Raw genomic sequence first — 16,940 nt, 5'->3', positions numbered from 1 at the left:
TTTTCTGTGTGGTACTCCATTATTTGTCCATGCTGTCACTGAAAAAATATAAGAGGAAGTTTCTAGAGAAAAACTAAGAGCCTGGATTGCTGACAAATACTGACTGCATATATAATAATATGTACATAAGCTGTTCATTTGCAATGAGACAACAAAATAAACACAGGTGCCAGTTTTGCCTTCATTGCAAAAACACGGTTTCATTTGGTTCCTCCTCATCAAATTTTCTGGTTTAACCTGTATTTATTTGTACCTCAAGCTCCCATAGAATACTAAACAAATGTTTATAAACACAGGACAACAGCAGACCAGATTAAATACCCACAAATCAGAGCTAGTGATGGTTGAAGCCAAGTGCCCTGTCCAGTGTATTCTTAAGCAAACATTGTAAGATGGCTGAGAGGGTGGCCCACCATCACCATGCACAGAGTTGATATCACAAAGATTCACTGTCAGTTTATCAGCTGTTCTGTCTGTTAGGGATGACTACACAGGGAACATGAAATGCTGGTTACAGGCTGCCTATTTATAGCCTGAAAAGGAAGGAATAAATCTAATTTCCATTAGAGTGACTTACATGAAGGCCGAATCCAAGCTAGAGCAGCCCAACTTAGAGGGTCAAACTGCAGTTGAGGGAATTAATACAGGCATATGTCAAGTTTACAAGGCACAGTGCAGCTCTATTGACAAGAAGGAACTCCAGGCAAGCCCATACAGTAAATGAGAACACAGAGCAATGCAGAGAGCCTGCCTTAGTGCTGGCTGTGGGAAGATTGTGCAGGTCAGCTTTTGCTCTCAACTCTCCAGCCCTCCACCCCAGTCCTGGAGAGGTGTCTGAGCTTCAGTGACCTGGGTATACCTGAACATCCCAAGTGCTTCCATCTCCAGAGTTAGCTCTGGTTTTGTTCCAAGGCATTTCTTGACTCATGTCAATATTTCCTTAGACAAAAGCCACATTTATTTTTTGTCCTTGGGAGAATTTCCTCCAACAGAGATTGTCATACAATAACAAATTCCTGTGAAATTTGGTGGTTTCCCTAAATCAAATCCCAATTCCTATCAGTTTCTGTGCAGGAATATTTTTCTCCCAAGACTGCCTTTTAAATGTATATTTGACATCTCAGTTGATCAATACAACTATATTTTGGTCCATTTGTGCCCTTCCTCTCCATTTGAAAATCAAGGTAGCTGTGCACAAATACTCTATTTTCCTGATGAAGGAAACTGTAAAGTCAAGTGTCAGAGTACAGCTCTTCCCTCTTTCAGAAGAAGAAAGTCTTTGTAGATCAAAGTGAAGTACACCTCTGGTGTCAGCAGCCCAAACCCGTCACAGCTTGTGAGTAGTTTCTTATTTAGACCAAATACAGAGCATAGCTTGATTCTTTAGTTTAGCCTCCACTCTTTCCCAACACCAAATGCCTGATCTTGTAGCTGTGATGGTAAGCATGACTGTGATGCTCCCTTTCAAAAAGTTTAAATCTTCCATGTCTGAAATTTATTTAGTTTTCTTATAAAAAGATTGCTAAGGAGCCTTCTGCTTTGGGCTGCATGTCTGAGCCAAGCAAAGTCTGAGTAAAAATCACCAGTATCCATTAATGATCTAAGAACCTTATTGCATTTATTTATATTTATATTGGGGGAAAACATCATAATAAGTAATGTGCCATGACGGGTATCTTGGTCATTATGAGACAATTACAGTCATGCAAGGTTACAAAACACTGTGAAGAGATATTCGCTTTTAAACAAATAGTAAAACATTTGTCATCTTTGTTTTTAAGTGTTGCTAAAACTAATATTTATGCATGTGTATATTTTTATTCATAAATAATGTTGCCACATTGTGTTCTCCAATTTCAAGATATTTTGACATTCATTTAATGACTTCATCCAACACCAATGCATTTGGATCATGTGGAAAGTAAGAAGCAAATTTGTGGAAAATTATTGTTGACTCTTGTATCACGGGAGTGTGTTCAAATTCCAGCCAAGTTTTGTACTCTGCTTCAAGTAGAAAAGCTGCCTCTTGCAGCCCAAGATTGTAACCACAATTTGCTGCAAATGTTGACATTCCTACAAAATCAAGATTCAAAAACATTTTATAAAGGAGAAAAGAAAAATGGTATTTTCTTCACCTCAGAGATCTTGGACTCTGGAGGTATAAGCCATAAACAACTTGGCCAGGGTCATGTATGCTAAGAATGTCAGAGCCAAGAAATTGAATTTAGAATGACTAAATTATGGCACAATGCCTTTACCCCAAGTCACCTTCCATTTCAGATAAAAAATTTCACTGCAAGGGGTTCCTTTTGTGCTCCGAAAGTCTAGTTTTAGATGTTCATGTTTTTCCCACTCAGAGCTGTGCTTTGTAAAATGTCTAAAGGCAGTTTTTATCTGCAATCTTCTCTTGTTATAAACCAGCTGAAACACTCTTTAGAAGTCCAAATTTCTAGATGACTGTTTAGTAGAGAGACATTTGGGATGGGAAAGACTAAAAAAGGCAGGAAGGCAGGCAGGCAAGCAAGAAAGAAAGAAAAATAAAAAGAAAGAACAAACTTTGGTTCTTTATGACACATCTTTTTCATACCCTTTTTTCTTTCATTGCGTAGTCTTTTAACTGAGATGGAAAAGATTTGGGAAGTAAACACTGAGTAAATATTCTCAGATTTGTGTAAATTGAGTGTAATGCCATGAACAGTAGAGCTCAGTCTAAGTGATTTGCAAGAGGTCAGAATCACATCTCCTGTAGATGCACAATTATGTTTTGTTTCCACAAACCATTTCACCTCCAAAATACTAATTTCATTTCAATGTTTTATTGATTTTTCTTGTAATTTTTATGCAAGCAAGAAACATTGTTCATACTTTTACAAAATAGTTGAGGTTGGAAGGAGTTCTGTGGGGAAGTTAAACCTTTAGCATGGGTTATTTGTGATAGATTTTTTTAATTTTTAATTTTTTATGGTAAAGCTGGTATTTTTTATTGGATGTACTATGTATAAGTCTGTTACATATCTGTAAACTCTGATTGGTTTAATAGTTGTTAAATTCATATAAAGGCATTTTAACATATATATGCATTTAAGATTCTTGGTCTCAGGGCTGTTACCACTAAGTTGCAACAGGAGTTCAACAGAAGATCTCTCTCCATATGAAAACTTATTTAGTCTAAAATATTTTCATTAGTGTTCTGGTTTAGATTTGCTATTACATTACATATATTTGCTTGCATCACCTGTGTGGAATTTGAAGTGTGAGTAGACAATGCCTGTTAGAAGAGGGAGAGCTGCAGTTCCTACAGTAAATTTACCTTTCCACAGGGAGCCCACCTTTGTCCATATAAGTGTGCTCTCTGATAACAAAATTACAAGTGTCACTAATGGCAATGTTAAGACTAAGAAACTTTTATTTTTTAATTTAAATTTTGTAGGCATTCTTTGTGTTCTTGGATTTAGAATACTGCTGACATAGTCAGATCAGAGGAAGATATTTGGACATAGTGAAAGTCTTAATGAGTTATTTTAAAGATAAGGAAGAGGCAGGGAATGGAATAAATGCTCAAATGCAGTCATGTGAAAAGTTTCTCTGCCGTAGATGATACAGAAATGAACTGTAAAATTACTTTGCAAAGACATTTTTTTCAAAGACAGAAGGGGGAAGCTCTTTATCAACATAGGCATATCAAGCAGCATTTCCAGGGCCATAGCACAGAGTAGAGCAGATGTTCCAGCCAAGGCGCCAGTGTCTGGGGTGGAATGGCACCATAACATGGAGTCCAGCGGTTCTTCCCAGTTCTTAGAGCAATGTAGGACTGGGAGGCCTTGGAGGTGTTAAGCTCCCAGCTGTTTGAATTCAGAACACAATGCCCATCTCCATAATTCAAATTCTTTTCAAATGCTTGTATATATAGCTACGCTCCATAAAAACTACATGCAAAAAAAAAAATATGGCAAGTTGGACTTGGAAAAATGTTACAGTGACATGAAACTAGAGTGGCACCATAAGAATTAAGGCAGTTTTACTCAACTGTAGGTTTAATGTGTATCTGAACTACTTATTAATAACTGGAAACTGGGACATGAACAAAGGAGTCATTAAAAGTATATTTCTACAAATAAGCAGTAGAACATCATGACTGTACTAATGCGCATGCTGAATTAAATTATTACTTCAAACAAATTATTTTAGCTGCAAGTTTCATCAGGTTAGAGGACTACAAATCACCAAAGGACCTAGTCATAACTTGTGACTTAAATATTCTCAGCTTTAGTTCAGAAGTCTTTGAAATCCATCCAGTAACAGAAGATCAAGCAAAATAATTTGATGATCTCTGTCAATAACAATGGAATCAATGGCATGAAGAATAGTTAATGTACTACATCAAGAATAAATTGCATCTTACTTTTTAATTCTGGAAAACATTTTCCAATGTGAAAGTGCAGCTGGTCTACGAGAAAAAATTACATGACCAAAGGGCCAGGACACTGAGTCCAGATCCATAGCCAAACAAGTGGTTTTAAAGCCACAAGTAGGGAAAAAACGTCACTCTAAGCAGAGAAAATGAGAAAATATAGAGGGGAAGAACTGTGTGAAGATTACCCAGCACATTCTTCTTTTAAAATACCATGGCAGAAAGAGCAAATGGGAATGGCAGAAGAAATGGATATTGGATCATGTCATTCACATGGTGTTGGCCAATGCAATGGCTCTGACTCTACAGAGCTCTAGAGCTGCATCTCATTGTTCACACACCTTGCCAAGGGTCTGGAGACCAGAGAGCTACCATTTCCTGCAGTTCACTTCTGCAGCACAGGGAATAGATTTAGTACCACAGGGGAACTGAATTCTTAAGAAAATTCTTTTTTTTTTTTTACATTTTTGTCCTTGTGTCTTTGCCTTCTGTCTTGCAGATAGACATGCTGAGCATACAGTGATTAGGCAGCATTACCAGGTGGGGATGGAAAGCTTCACAATTGTTTTGCACAGCTAAACACCACCAATATATAGGGGACAAAAAGAATCAGATTCTCACACTAACAAGGTTTGTGGACAGCAGCAGTCTCCTGTATTTAATGTTTACCATTCTGGCACCGTGGCAGGGTTCCTACACACTGCCTTGACTGTGGCACAATGGTGATCAAGCTCATGTTTACAGGTCACTTATTGTTAAAAAAAAATTCCCCTGAAAGGACACCAGTTTACATGCATCATTAAAGCTCTATCAGCACATTACAGAGCTCCAGGTTGTAAACCAGGCCAGATCAGGACCTTTCATTCTTTAGATGGATGAAAGTAATGATGCCAGCAGTGACAGGGTATGTATCGTGATTAGGATTTGTGACCAGGAGGCAAGAGTTTTGAAAAATGATCTTCCAAAGATGATTGCAGGAAGCACAGCAGGTGCTGGAAACATTTCTGCATCACTGAATCTGTTTTATTGACTCCAACATTTCACTGATAAATGTGATTGCGTTTTTCCCTCACTCAGCAAATATAGTGACTGGCAGAGTAAAGCAAACTTTATCATCTGTGTTTATACCCATTGATCAGTGTCTTGTAACTGTTATGTCACTTGAGAATCTTTATGAAAACAGATAATTTATAATGACAGCTGATAAACTGCTATCCATCTTACTGCAATGCTAATATAAGTTATGTCCTTCGTTGACCAGAGAACTCAACTTGATCCCAAATAGGGAAGGAACACTTTAATTTCTAAAGAACTAATGTATACACTTACTCTCTCCTCAGTATCTTGTTATGCATAAGGGAGTTTGGGGCTTTAGACCTTGGGCCCACGTGAAAAGATGATAAGTTCTGTAATAAGGTCAACAATTGTCCCAGCAGTGGCAGACATGCAGAAGGAGAAGTGGAAAAGGTCTGTAAGTGAAGACCAAACAACAACTGGAGGAGGCAAGGGCATCAGTGGAAGGTCACCACCCAAATGAGTAGACCGTTAACCTTTTCAGGATCTCACTTTCAGAGAAGGTGCATGCAATGAACTTCCAGAAAAGAAGCCTGGGGAAACTACTTTGAGTTTCAGGTGTAGTATAGAAATTGAAGGGGTTATGTATTTATCAACAATCTGGATGCAGTTGTTGAATGCACCATCAGCAAGTTTGCTGATTAAACCAAACTGGGAGGTGCTGTTAACTCTCTTGAGGGACAAGAACCCTTACAGAGGAATCTGAGAGAATGGATCATTAGGCTTTGATTAATGGGATGAAATTTAATAAGTCTAAATGCCAGATTCTGCCCTATGGAGCTATGTCAGGCACAAACCTGGGAGAGAAGTGTCTGGAGAGCAGCCCTGCAGAGCGGGTTCTGGGAGTACTAGCTCACAGGAGACTAAACAGGAGTCAGAAGAAGGAGGTGCTGAGCTCTTCTCCCTGGTACCCTGTGCCAGGACACATGGGAATGGCTAAAAGCTACACCCATCAGGAAAGGCTCATGCTTGAAATGGGGACATTTTTTTACTGGGAAGGTGACCAAGCCCTGGAACTGGCTTTCTAAAGAGGTGGTTGATGCCCTGTGCCTGTCAGTGTTTAAGACAGTGTTTAAGGACAAAATTCTTAAAGCCATGATTTAACTTTTGGTCAGATCTAAAGTGATCAGGCATTTGGACTAGATGGTCAATGCAAAAAAATGTGAATGTATAAAAAGGTCTATGTAAAAAAATAAATTCTGCAGCCTATAATTTATCTTTTAAAATCTGAACTGCATTCAACATGACAGTAACCACTGCAGTGCTAAGTTTTCTGTTTTGTTAACTCTGAACTCATCTCTATATGTATTGATATTCTCAGCAGGTTTTGTTCTGGACTTCCAGCCATTTGTTACTTTGTTGAAAGATACACAGCTAGTTTTAGGTTGGAAATTGAAATCTAACCTACATTTTTATTTAGCCTGAAAGGGGGTAAGTCAGTTTGCTGTTATACAGTGCTAATACACTCTCCATCTGTTGGCTTGGGGATTATTTTTCCTGTGTGTTGTCAAAAGACTTTTCTGCTATTGAGGCAACATCATCTGTAGCAGCTCCTTCTGGTTTATTTTTCTTGATTCAGGTTTGGATTGAGTAAATCAGGACACTACCATCTTAATTTTAAATTAAGTAGCAATTTACATGCTTCTTTTCAAGCAAAATTCTGCTGTGATGTTGATAAACTGTTAACCCACAGCCCAAGAAATATATTATTGCTATCTCTAGTTAGTCTTTGGGTATGGTAGGGAGTTTTCAAAGCCACACACTTGCCAGGCTTGGACTATTTTGAGCACTGCCTCAAACTTTGTTTAGATGAAACAACTTTTCTTTTTTTTTTTTTTTCCCCTTAATGGCAGGAGTATTATACCTAGTTTGTATTACCCTTGCTTATCTTCTTGTGGTACAACCCCATTTTAAATAAATAATAGTAAAAAGTAGTTACTTTGTGTGAAATAAGATATTGATGACTAATATAATCACAGAATCATCAAGGTTGGAAGAGGTCTTCAAGACCATCCAGTCCAGCTGTCAGCCCCAGCACCACAATCATTGCTTACACCTAAATCATATCCCCAAGTGCCTCATGCAGACACCTTTTATAAGAGCCGATCTTAATCGCCCCTGGCAAAACTTAGTGCCATTTCCTCTCACTCTTTTACCTAAAATGTGCCAGAAGACACTGACCCCCAATCCACTACAGCTCCCTTCAGGCAGTCCATCCTGAGCTTCCTTTTCTCCAGGCTAAACAACCCCACTTCCTGCAGCTGCTCTAAATAAGACGTGTTTCCTAGACCCTTTCCCACCTTCATGGCCCTCTTTGGACACACTCCATCACCTCGATGTCCTTTTGAAGCAAGTGACACAGAACTGAGCACAGTGCTCGAGGTGCAGCCTCACCAGTGATGAGCAAAACAATCTCTTTCCCACTCCTACTGGCCACACTACTCTTGATACAGGCCAAGATGCCCTTGGTCACCTAGGCACACTGCTGGCTCAGGTATCCATCTGGCTGTCAGCCCCCAATCCCTTCCCAGCTGTGCTCCCCCAGCCTGCAGCTGTGCCTGGGGTTACTGTGGCCCAGGTGCAGGACCAATAAGGATAATGGCAGTGGGCAGAGAAATGCACAACTGGAATATATTGAGCAGTCCTGAAAACTGGGAATGTGGGATTCTGGGCAAAGGGATACAGGCAAGGGGCACTGACTGATACAGGGGACCCCAAAGTTCTAAACAACTCACCAACAAGCAAATATATTCAGGACTGGAGCTGGTCGAAACTGATTCTAGGGGTACCAAAAAAAATCAAAGAAATGCAAAAATTAACATATATTTAGTGAATTATATGTGCATTAAATATAGTAAACGTTGTAGATGTGGCATGGAATTGCAGCCCAGAGAAAAACAAAGGTTTAAAAGCATGTCAGCACAATGCAAAATGGCACCAAACAGATATTTCAGTCAGGAGGAAGCCACTGGCATTGTAGTCCTCCCAGCAAAGGAGAGAATGCCAACAACTTGCCATCCTTGCTCTCCTCTCCCCCAGCACCCCCCGACTCCAGCTCAGACAGAAGCTGTGATCTCAGCTCGATCCCTAAGATTAGCACTGATGACAGAAAAGTACCTGGGGTCATGGTTACATCTTTCACAATAAAGTAGAACTCAGTGCAAGAAACACTGCCAATTTTCTTTGACTTTTCAAATAGAAAGTCCAACAGCAAATTTGGTTTTCATTACAGCCAGTTCCACTCTGAAATGGATCTGAAGACTTGAGTCGAAGGTGTGATTGTTGCTGTACTGATACCCAAACTGCTCTGTGTGCATGCATAAATTCCTATCTCAGAATGGAAAAAAGAAGAAAGGAAAAAAACCCACCAACTTGATTTGTTGAGCATAATTGTATGGATAATCTCAATCCATTACTTTGTGCCACAGAACAGTTTTCCATTCACACATCCATCTCCTCTGAAATAGAAGACTATTCTACATTTTATTCACATAATGGTTTTGATAGAAAATCTGTTTTGCTGCAGATGAGGGCCCTGGAGGTTTTTGGTCTATTGTAATACATAAGAGCTGCCTGACACTGCAGCATTCGTTCTCTAGTGCGATTGCCTGGCAGGGCTAAAAGCACTGATGTCTTTTACAGTTCTGGTATTGCCATTATCCATTTCAATAGGGTTTAAATGTAAAAGTGAAATTGATGGTGTTAAAGCATGAATTTCAATCATGCTAAGAAAGAAGATATTGATGGAAGCCAGCAAGGGAGCTCTGAACAAAAATATTGCAAGGAAGAAGCTGAAAGGCTGATTACTATAAGGCCAGTGACTCTATGTTTTCAAGTTACAGAGCTGCCACACATTTAAAGATGCCTGTTCATGTTGCATAACTCAGGACAAAGTGTGTTTGTGCCTGTCAGTATTATGGGTCTCCTTCCTTCTCACTGAGGCGGGACTTCACGGGAAAAATCTTCAAGTCTTAGTTCAGCATTTTATCTGAGATTTAAGATGTCCCTTCTCATTAACTTTTGTAGTAGGGCTGGTTTCTTGTGGCTAGAGACTATCGCCGTTCTTGTAAAAGTTACACCTTTGCAATTACAGTGCAGCCACCTGTCTGAGACTGAGTCTTTTTGGAGCAGCAGAAGTGACACTTTTGCATCATACAAATTACAGAGAACACCGTAACTCAGGGTTAGCAAAACTAATGAGAAAGAAGTAAGAGTGTTTTGCAGGAGCTTAACGAGTTGGGTTTTAATTTTCACAGCAGAGGCAGAGCTGTGAGCAACCTTGGCACAAATTGAAACAGAATCAAATAGAGTTACTTGGTGCATTGAAGCACTTCTTCTCAACTATGGCTCTGATTCCTGCCTGGATCCAGGCAAACATCCATGGCAGTTACCTCTGGCTGGCACTCTGGTCAGCAATTCCCTTTCCTGCCGCTGCGTGCCCTGTGTCCCAAGGTTTACTGCCATCACCAGGAAATGTGCAATTTTATGAAAAACACAGCCGTGCCTTGGGGGTCTCCTCATTTATCTTGAGTTGCAAACAACTGAAAAGGCTTGTCTGGTGTCTTGATTGATTTGTATTTGTGCTGCCATGACAGCAGCATGCTCTGTACCTGTTTAATTGGTTTAAATCAAATTTAAACACCAAGTGAGTTTAAACCAACAGAACTTCCCAACAGAGCTGTGATCTTCATTACAAAATTATAGTTGAGGTTTCAAAGAATAAAGTAGAATTATAATGTCATATTTCAGATAATACAATAAAAATCATCTTTAGGCTCTGGTGTTTTTATAAATTAAAAACTTATAATTTATAGTTTTCTTTCTAAATAAACTCCCTTTCCCACATTCTGTCTGATATTCCTGCTGCCATACCTCTACTCTGATTTAAGTTCCAGTCCCAGTTTTCTCCATCCACAGCTTGTCAGCCTTAAGTGGGAGAAAAATGTCTGTGGGATCAATATGTTCAAATCACTTGAGGAAAGAATTGTGACGATGTACCAAAGAAATTTTGAGGCATAGTGGCTGATAAAAGTTCCTAGCAAGAAACTCTAATAAATGTGTGTAAAGTGGATTTTTATACAGTATTTCCTTAGGGAGCCCATTTCTTATCAAAAGATATAATTTTATGATAAAAATCATTATTTACATTTAGCAAAACATTTCTATTGTACTCTTAATAAAAAGACTTTTCCCCCTTAAACTCATTTGAGATGAATGTATACTAGTGTGCAAAAATATGATTTTATCTTCATAGGAATTTCTCATGAATAGTCTTTGAAGATATCTCTCTCAAGGTGCAGATCCTCCATTTCTGTCTGCATTGTTTATACTTATCCTCTCACCAATTACATCTGCAGACAAGGTTTTCTGCAAAGTCAAATGGCAGCATTTTGAATTAAATGTAAAATCCTCAGTGATGGAGCTCTTCAGCAGGCTGGATGTAGCTCTAAATAAAAATTGATTCCTTTTGTTTCAATAAGAGGGTGTTGAAGGCTCCATCTGAGCCCACCTGCCTGTCTGGCCCTGCAGTGGCACTCAGGAGCCACAGTCCTTCTTGCACATGTGCTGTGGTAAAGGTGTGAAATCTTTGCCATAGGGCTGGACCCTGCTGGATAAATCCACAAACAATACCAAGCCTAAAAACTCTGAAATGTCCAACTGGTGACATGCAACTGAAAAGTACTGCCCTGTAAAGGCAAACCAGCCCTTGAGTTATGCACTCTCATAGTTAAGGATTTAATCCTCAGTGTCCCAGCATTGCAGACTAAGTCTATGTCAAATTGCATTTAATGGTTTCAAGTTTGCAAGATAATTAAAAATATGTACATATAGTACTGCAAAACATATAGCTGTTTCATATAGCAGCTGCTACTCTTATTTACATTATTGAAATATGAATTATAATAATACACTTTACTGGTCTCTTTTGGTGAAGTGGGGTGGCTGGAACACCTTTCTCACTGAAGAAAGATTTATCTCCAGTAGTACTTGAATTTTATAGCTCTCACATTCACAGCAATTTTACTTGTCATGTGTTCTTCATATTTTAGGCTAACAAGTTTGGTAATATTCAAGGAATGTAAAGCTAGGGATCTAAAATACTTATTTAAGTTACAAAGACATTCAAGCATTTCTACAAGGTTATTCAGGGCAGCTAAATTAGCTCCTGAACAGAGATTGTATTAATATATTCCTGGCTTTTTGTCTGAGTCCCACTTATTTCATGTGAGTTTATTCAGTAAAGTAAAATCTTTTTTGAGGGTCTGCCAGCAGCTAGCATATCTGTAGGTCCCAGGAAAATAAAATAGAGATGTCCAGGTACATCTGCAAATGGAAGAGCATATACAAACTCCATCTGGACCCTGTATTTACAGATTATTGACAAAGCACTCACACATCTAGACCATAAGCAACCCTAATATTGAGAGAGCACTTTGAAAAGTGAGAGAGAGAGACCTGAGACCACGAATGAAAATAAAATTCAAGACCTTTTTTATCTGTGCTGCTTTGGCACTAGGCATGTTTTCAGAGAACAACCTTGCAGATAATGAGCAGATATTTCTTGCCCATGCAGGTTTATGATATGAAGATTATTGACATTTCTATAGAAATCATTAGTAGCATTCAATCTGGAAATTACTCATTTGTATAAGGAGGGTAAATAGTAATACATGTTGAAAACTAGCTGATCTAGCCTAACTAGTTAATTCACAAACCCATACCTGTTTCATGAATGCCTATTTCTTCCCATTTTCACTGCTCAAATGTGTGTTTACACATATACACACAAAAAATCTCAATTACAACTTTCCTCCTGGGATGCATTGAACTAAATGGAAAATGGCTTTTTTTTCCAAATACCCTAAATCCTTGAGAGAGGCAGAATTATAATGGAGGGTATGGAATAGTACTATGGAAAGCAATAGTATGCTTTTGTTTATACCTAAAAACATCTGCTAATTCAGATGTTCAATTTAAAATTGAATAGAGACTAATAATTACTCAAATAATAAAACTTCTGAAATGAATGTGGGCCAGTAGTGCAATATATCATCACAGCTGATCTTCTGAAGCTTCAACCACCCTCATTCATATTCATCCAGTGCTAACCAGACAAATAACAGCATTATCACCTACTTCAGTAATCAAACAATGGAAAACCAATATCTGGGACTTTGGACTGGAATGGAAAGTAGTAGTATTGAGTTTATTGGCTGGAATACTAAGGATTCAGCTATGATGACATCATGATTTATATTCTAATACATTTCTGAAGCTGGATACATAAGCATTCTGATGGAACTAAAATGAGTTGTTTCAGTCTCTCATTGGCTAACTCTATCACCTATATCATCATCATAGAATCATTATAACATGGCCTGGGTTGGAAGAGACCTTAAAGATTGTCTAGTTCCAACATCCCTGCAGTGGACAGGGATACCTTCCACTAGACCAGTTGCTCAGAATCCTGTTTAACACTTCCAGGGATGGGGCACCCACAGCTTCTCTGGATAACCTGTTCCAGTGCCTCACCACCATCACAGTAAAGAATTTCTTTCTATTATCTAATCTAAACCTACTGGCATCAGTTTGAAGCCATTCCCTCTTGCCCTGTTACTGCATGTCCTTGTAAGAAATCCCTCTCCATCTTTCTTTTGCCTCCCTTCACTGAAGGGCAGCAATTAGGTCACCCCAAAGCCTTCTCTTATGAATCTTATGATCTTCTGATTAAGAGAATCTTACCTGCTCTTATATCTTATAACTTCTTTTTTGCATTGTAATGCTACCTTGCACTGAATTTGACTGTCCTTCTTGCTACAGTAATAGTTCTTGGATGTTATTAATTATTGTATTTCTCCAGTGGGAATGTACTAGGGGACTATTAAATGCATATGTTAATTGTGTCTGTATTGATTAGCTTCATTTACTGGATTTTTCCTGTGATTTAAATTAATTGATTTCTGATAGACATGGCTACACTTTCAGGAGGGGGTGTAGGTGTGTGGAATAATTTTGAAGACAAGTCACACACGCAGCAATATATGAAAGCAAAGCATGTGCCTGAGGTGAGGCAGACACCAAATTAGTGTTTTGCCCCTCTGTCATGATCTCCCATGATAGTCTTACTATAATAAACATATAATAAAAATGTTTGAGTATGACTGGATACTTGAAAATAAATTTACCGTTAACATGCTCTATCTTCTGAAACCTGACACACCATGCTCAGAAAAACAAAACAGAAGTAGCAAGAATCAAGGTGCTTGGAGTTCTTTCTTCAGCACAGACAGCACTGTAGCATAGATGAACCTTAAATTCTCCAACTTTTCCGACAGCTTCAAGGGAGCACTGAAACATGTCTTTCCTGTCTGTCCTCTGCAGGGAATTACTGGAACGCAGCTTCTTTCGTTACTTCCTCATCTTACCTCCATTTCTCCACCTTCCAAGGGGAGACCAGTGCAGACATCTCTTTCTACTTCAAAACATCAGCCTCAGATGGGGTGTTTCTTGAGAACCTGGGGAACACTGACTTCATCAAACTGGAGCTGAAATGTAAGTATAGGCTTCTTATTACTACTCTTGGCAGTTGAAGTATTACATTGAATGGTAGCTTTTTAAAAATGTGCACCATTTAGTAAAATGTGCAAGCTGTCTAAATCCTGGAAAAGCTTCCAAATCAAGCTGCTTGACATGTTTTCAAGTTGCCTTTTGTGAAAGGAGTGCTTGAAGTATATTTGAATTGTTTATTGAGGGGAAAATACGAAGACAAATAAAACTGGTAACATCAATTACAAAAATGACACTGACCTGAAAAGGGCTTTCAAAATTGCATGTCAGAATTATTTCTTCAAAATTTATGTCTCCGTCTCTGTGTGCTTTTCTATTTTATTTCATGGTTGCTTTGGAAACCGGGGAAAGAAGGAAAAAAGAGGCACCATCCTAATCAGCATTGCAAGGAGCCAAAGAGCTGCAAACTTGCATATGATATTTAAAAGCCATTAAATATCTCATAAAATAAATCTCTATCAGCATTATCTGTTAATAAAATCGCTGATCTGAAAAAGAGGGTATAATGACACCAAGAGGCAAGTCAATTTTATTATTCAAACCATTTTTAATAGCCCAGGGGCAAACTTTCCAAGGAAGGTACTGAAATCCTCAGCTCTGCCTGAATTCTCCTTAGCGGAGTAGAAGCAGTTGAATTAGGGGGAAACATGTTTTATGTCGCCTTTGCTCTCCCCTGACCCTGCCATAAGCAGGAGCGGGGAGAGGCCCTCTGTGCTGTGTGTGGTTGTTATTGCAGCCTCCAGCAGCACATCACAGCCTCCCTGCACTCCAGCACTGGGGCACTGGGAAAAGCATGCGTGCTCCCTTTCACTGCAGGAGCTGCTCCTGGATGCCAAGGACCCCCATCTAGATGTTGATGCAAAAAAGTCAGTGGGTCATTAATGCTGAAAGAGAAGCAGTTGGCTTGTGGACCCTAAATAATCTGTACTTTTATGCAGATTCAATGTGTTTTGTATACACAATTTGAAAGCAAAGAGCCATTTTCAATGCTTTACAAAGTTTAAACACACAAATCAGAATGTAGAAATTTAAAAACCACTAAGAGGATCCTTTACAATGCATTTAAATTTTTCCCTCCAGGTAAGAATAAAATGCCAAGTTCCATTTGGGTAGCTTTTTTCTCTTTCTTTCTACAACAAATTTAGTTCACATTGCTTAATCCAATTTCTCTAATCTGCAACTTCAGTGAATCAAAATTGCTCCTACTGAGTCACAGGGAATAGTCTTATTTGCTTTACCAAGGGGCAAAGCCTTTTTATAATAAAGTAGCAGCTATTTTTAATTTCCCTTTGAATCTAAGTAGTACTCAGTCAGCTGAGGTGGGCATCTTCAGAACTCCTTGCTCTTCTACTTCATGGAAGGTGTCCTCAGCCACTGCAATCAGACCAACCATGCTGTTGGTCACTTAGCCAAAAAGTGACATTATCACTGTGTAAAGGTGACTTGACAGCAACTAATATTCTTTTGAGCTGAGCTCAGGGTTAATAATAATCTTGCTGCAGTGGCTCGCTGAATAGATGTACCAGTTCAAGAAAGTAGCAGTGTGCTCAGAGTATCATTATACAGGACTTTAATTTTAAACCTTATTAAACCTATGCTTGAGATCCACTGACTTTGCTGAGATCTGGCATATGCATAAATTTAACCTCTACCTCATGTCCCTGAATCTAAACTTCAGATTATAAATTCTTGATGGAAGAATTTGAAATATCATCTGTAAGAAAAGATTAAAAACTACTGTAAGAACTATGTAGACTATATTTGCTAAAAAACACAAAGCAATTCATTTGATATAGTTGCATTCACTCTACCCTTTTTCTCTGGAAAATATTGCTTGAAATTTTCAGATCCTCAGGAAAAGGCCTTCCTGTGACTTAAGTGTTCTACAATGAAAAAGTGGGTTCAGTAATAAAGAGAAACTCACCCTCTCTTCTGAATTACACATTTATTAATGAATGTTTGTTTTATATATTTTTGAGGGGTTTTTTGCTCCAGTCTGCACTTACGGTTTTCTGTAATTCATTTAAATGAAGAGTAAATTTTCAGAATTTCAGAAGTACCTTACATGTACTCTACAGTGAACTCTGCTGCTTCTTAAGTCTGTTTCCTTTTTATAGAAGTCCTGTAAAATTTATATGTGAATTTGTTCCTAAATAGGGACATAAATTTATGTCAGTAAGGTAATTACAGAATTATCCCCAAACTCTGAAGAAGCTTTCCTTTGGCAAGCTGCTTTTTAGCTACCTATCACATTCTCTAATAGAACAGCTATTTTGTATTAAAGGCTTTTTACATAAAAAGATCATCTTTTTACATAAAAAGACCATCACCACATATTTACTGAAAGCTGTTTTGATTCACCCAGTGGATTGCTTTTGTCTGCTCATTGCCTTCTCATACAGGTACAGTTCTCACAGGAGAAGGATGACTTCCTAAAAAGCCTGTTCTCAACTTCTTTACCTTTTACCATTCCAAAAGGAAAATGTTAAAATGAGCATCCTGCATGTACAAATTCTATTTTCTTTTTCCCTTATGTGTAAAATAGCTGTGTGTACCTGTAATACATGGTTAATGATGCATAAACTGAGCTCTATAGACCAGAAACAGAAAGGTTCTACAGTACCCAGTATTTTAATCAGCTTGCTGCACTTGGTGAATGCATTAGGGAAACAAATCATTCGGTCTATTAATATTCTTAGCTTCAAGTCTTTGGAAAGGAGTTTGCATGTTTTATTCTGAGCACAAAAGTGGTTACTAGAACACTCATTAAATAATTTTACTGCATTCTGTCTTTGAGTCTAATAATTCTAGAGTCTTATATTGTCTTAGGGTCTAATAATTGTGCAGATTTTCTAACTCTCCTGACTCATATGAAAAGGAGGTGACA

The 16,940-nt window shown here is 38.4% G+C and overlaps 1 protein-coding gene across 1 annotated transcript in view; it reads left to right on the top strand.

Annotated features, from left to right (window-relative positions):
* CNTNAP2 (contactin associated protein 2) overlaps window positions 1-16,940 on the top strand; it is a 1,031,263-nt gene that overhangs the window by 900,429 nt on the left and 113,894 nt on the right. The window contains exon 16 of the mRNA XM_064704986.1: window positions 13,868-14,038. Coding sequence (XP_064561056.1) covers window positions 13,868-14,038 — 171 coding nt within the window. The remainder of the gene's footprint in view (window positions 1-13,867; window positions 14,039-16,940) is intronic.

This window comes from Zonotrichia leucophrys, chromosome 2 (genome assembly GCF_028769735.1).
Source record: "Zonotrichia leucophrys gambelii isolate GWCS_2022_RI chromosome 2, RI_Zleu_2.0, whole genome shotgun sequence".
NCBI classification, from domain to species: domain Eukaryota; kingdom Metazoa; phylum Chordata; class Aves; order Passeriformes; family Passerellidae; genus Zonotrichia; species Zonotrichia leucophrys.
This window is presented reverse-complemented; position numbering and strand designations above follow the sequence as displayed.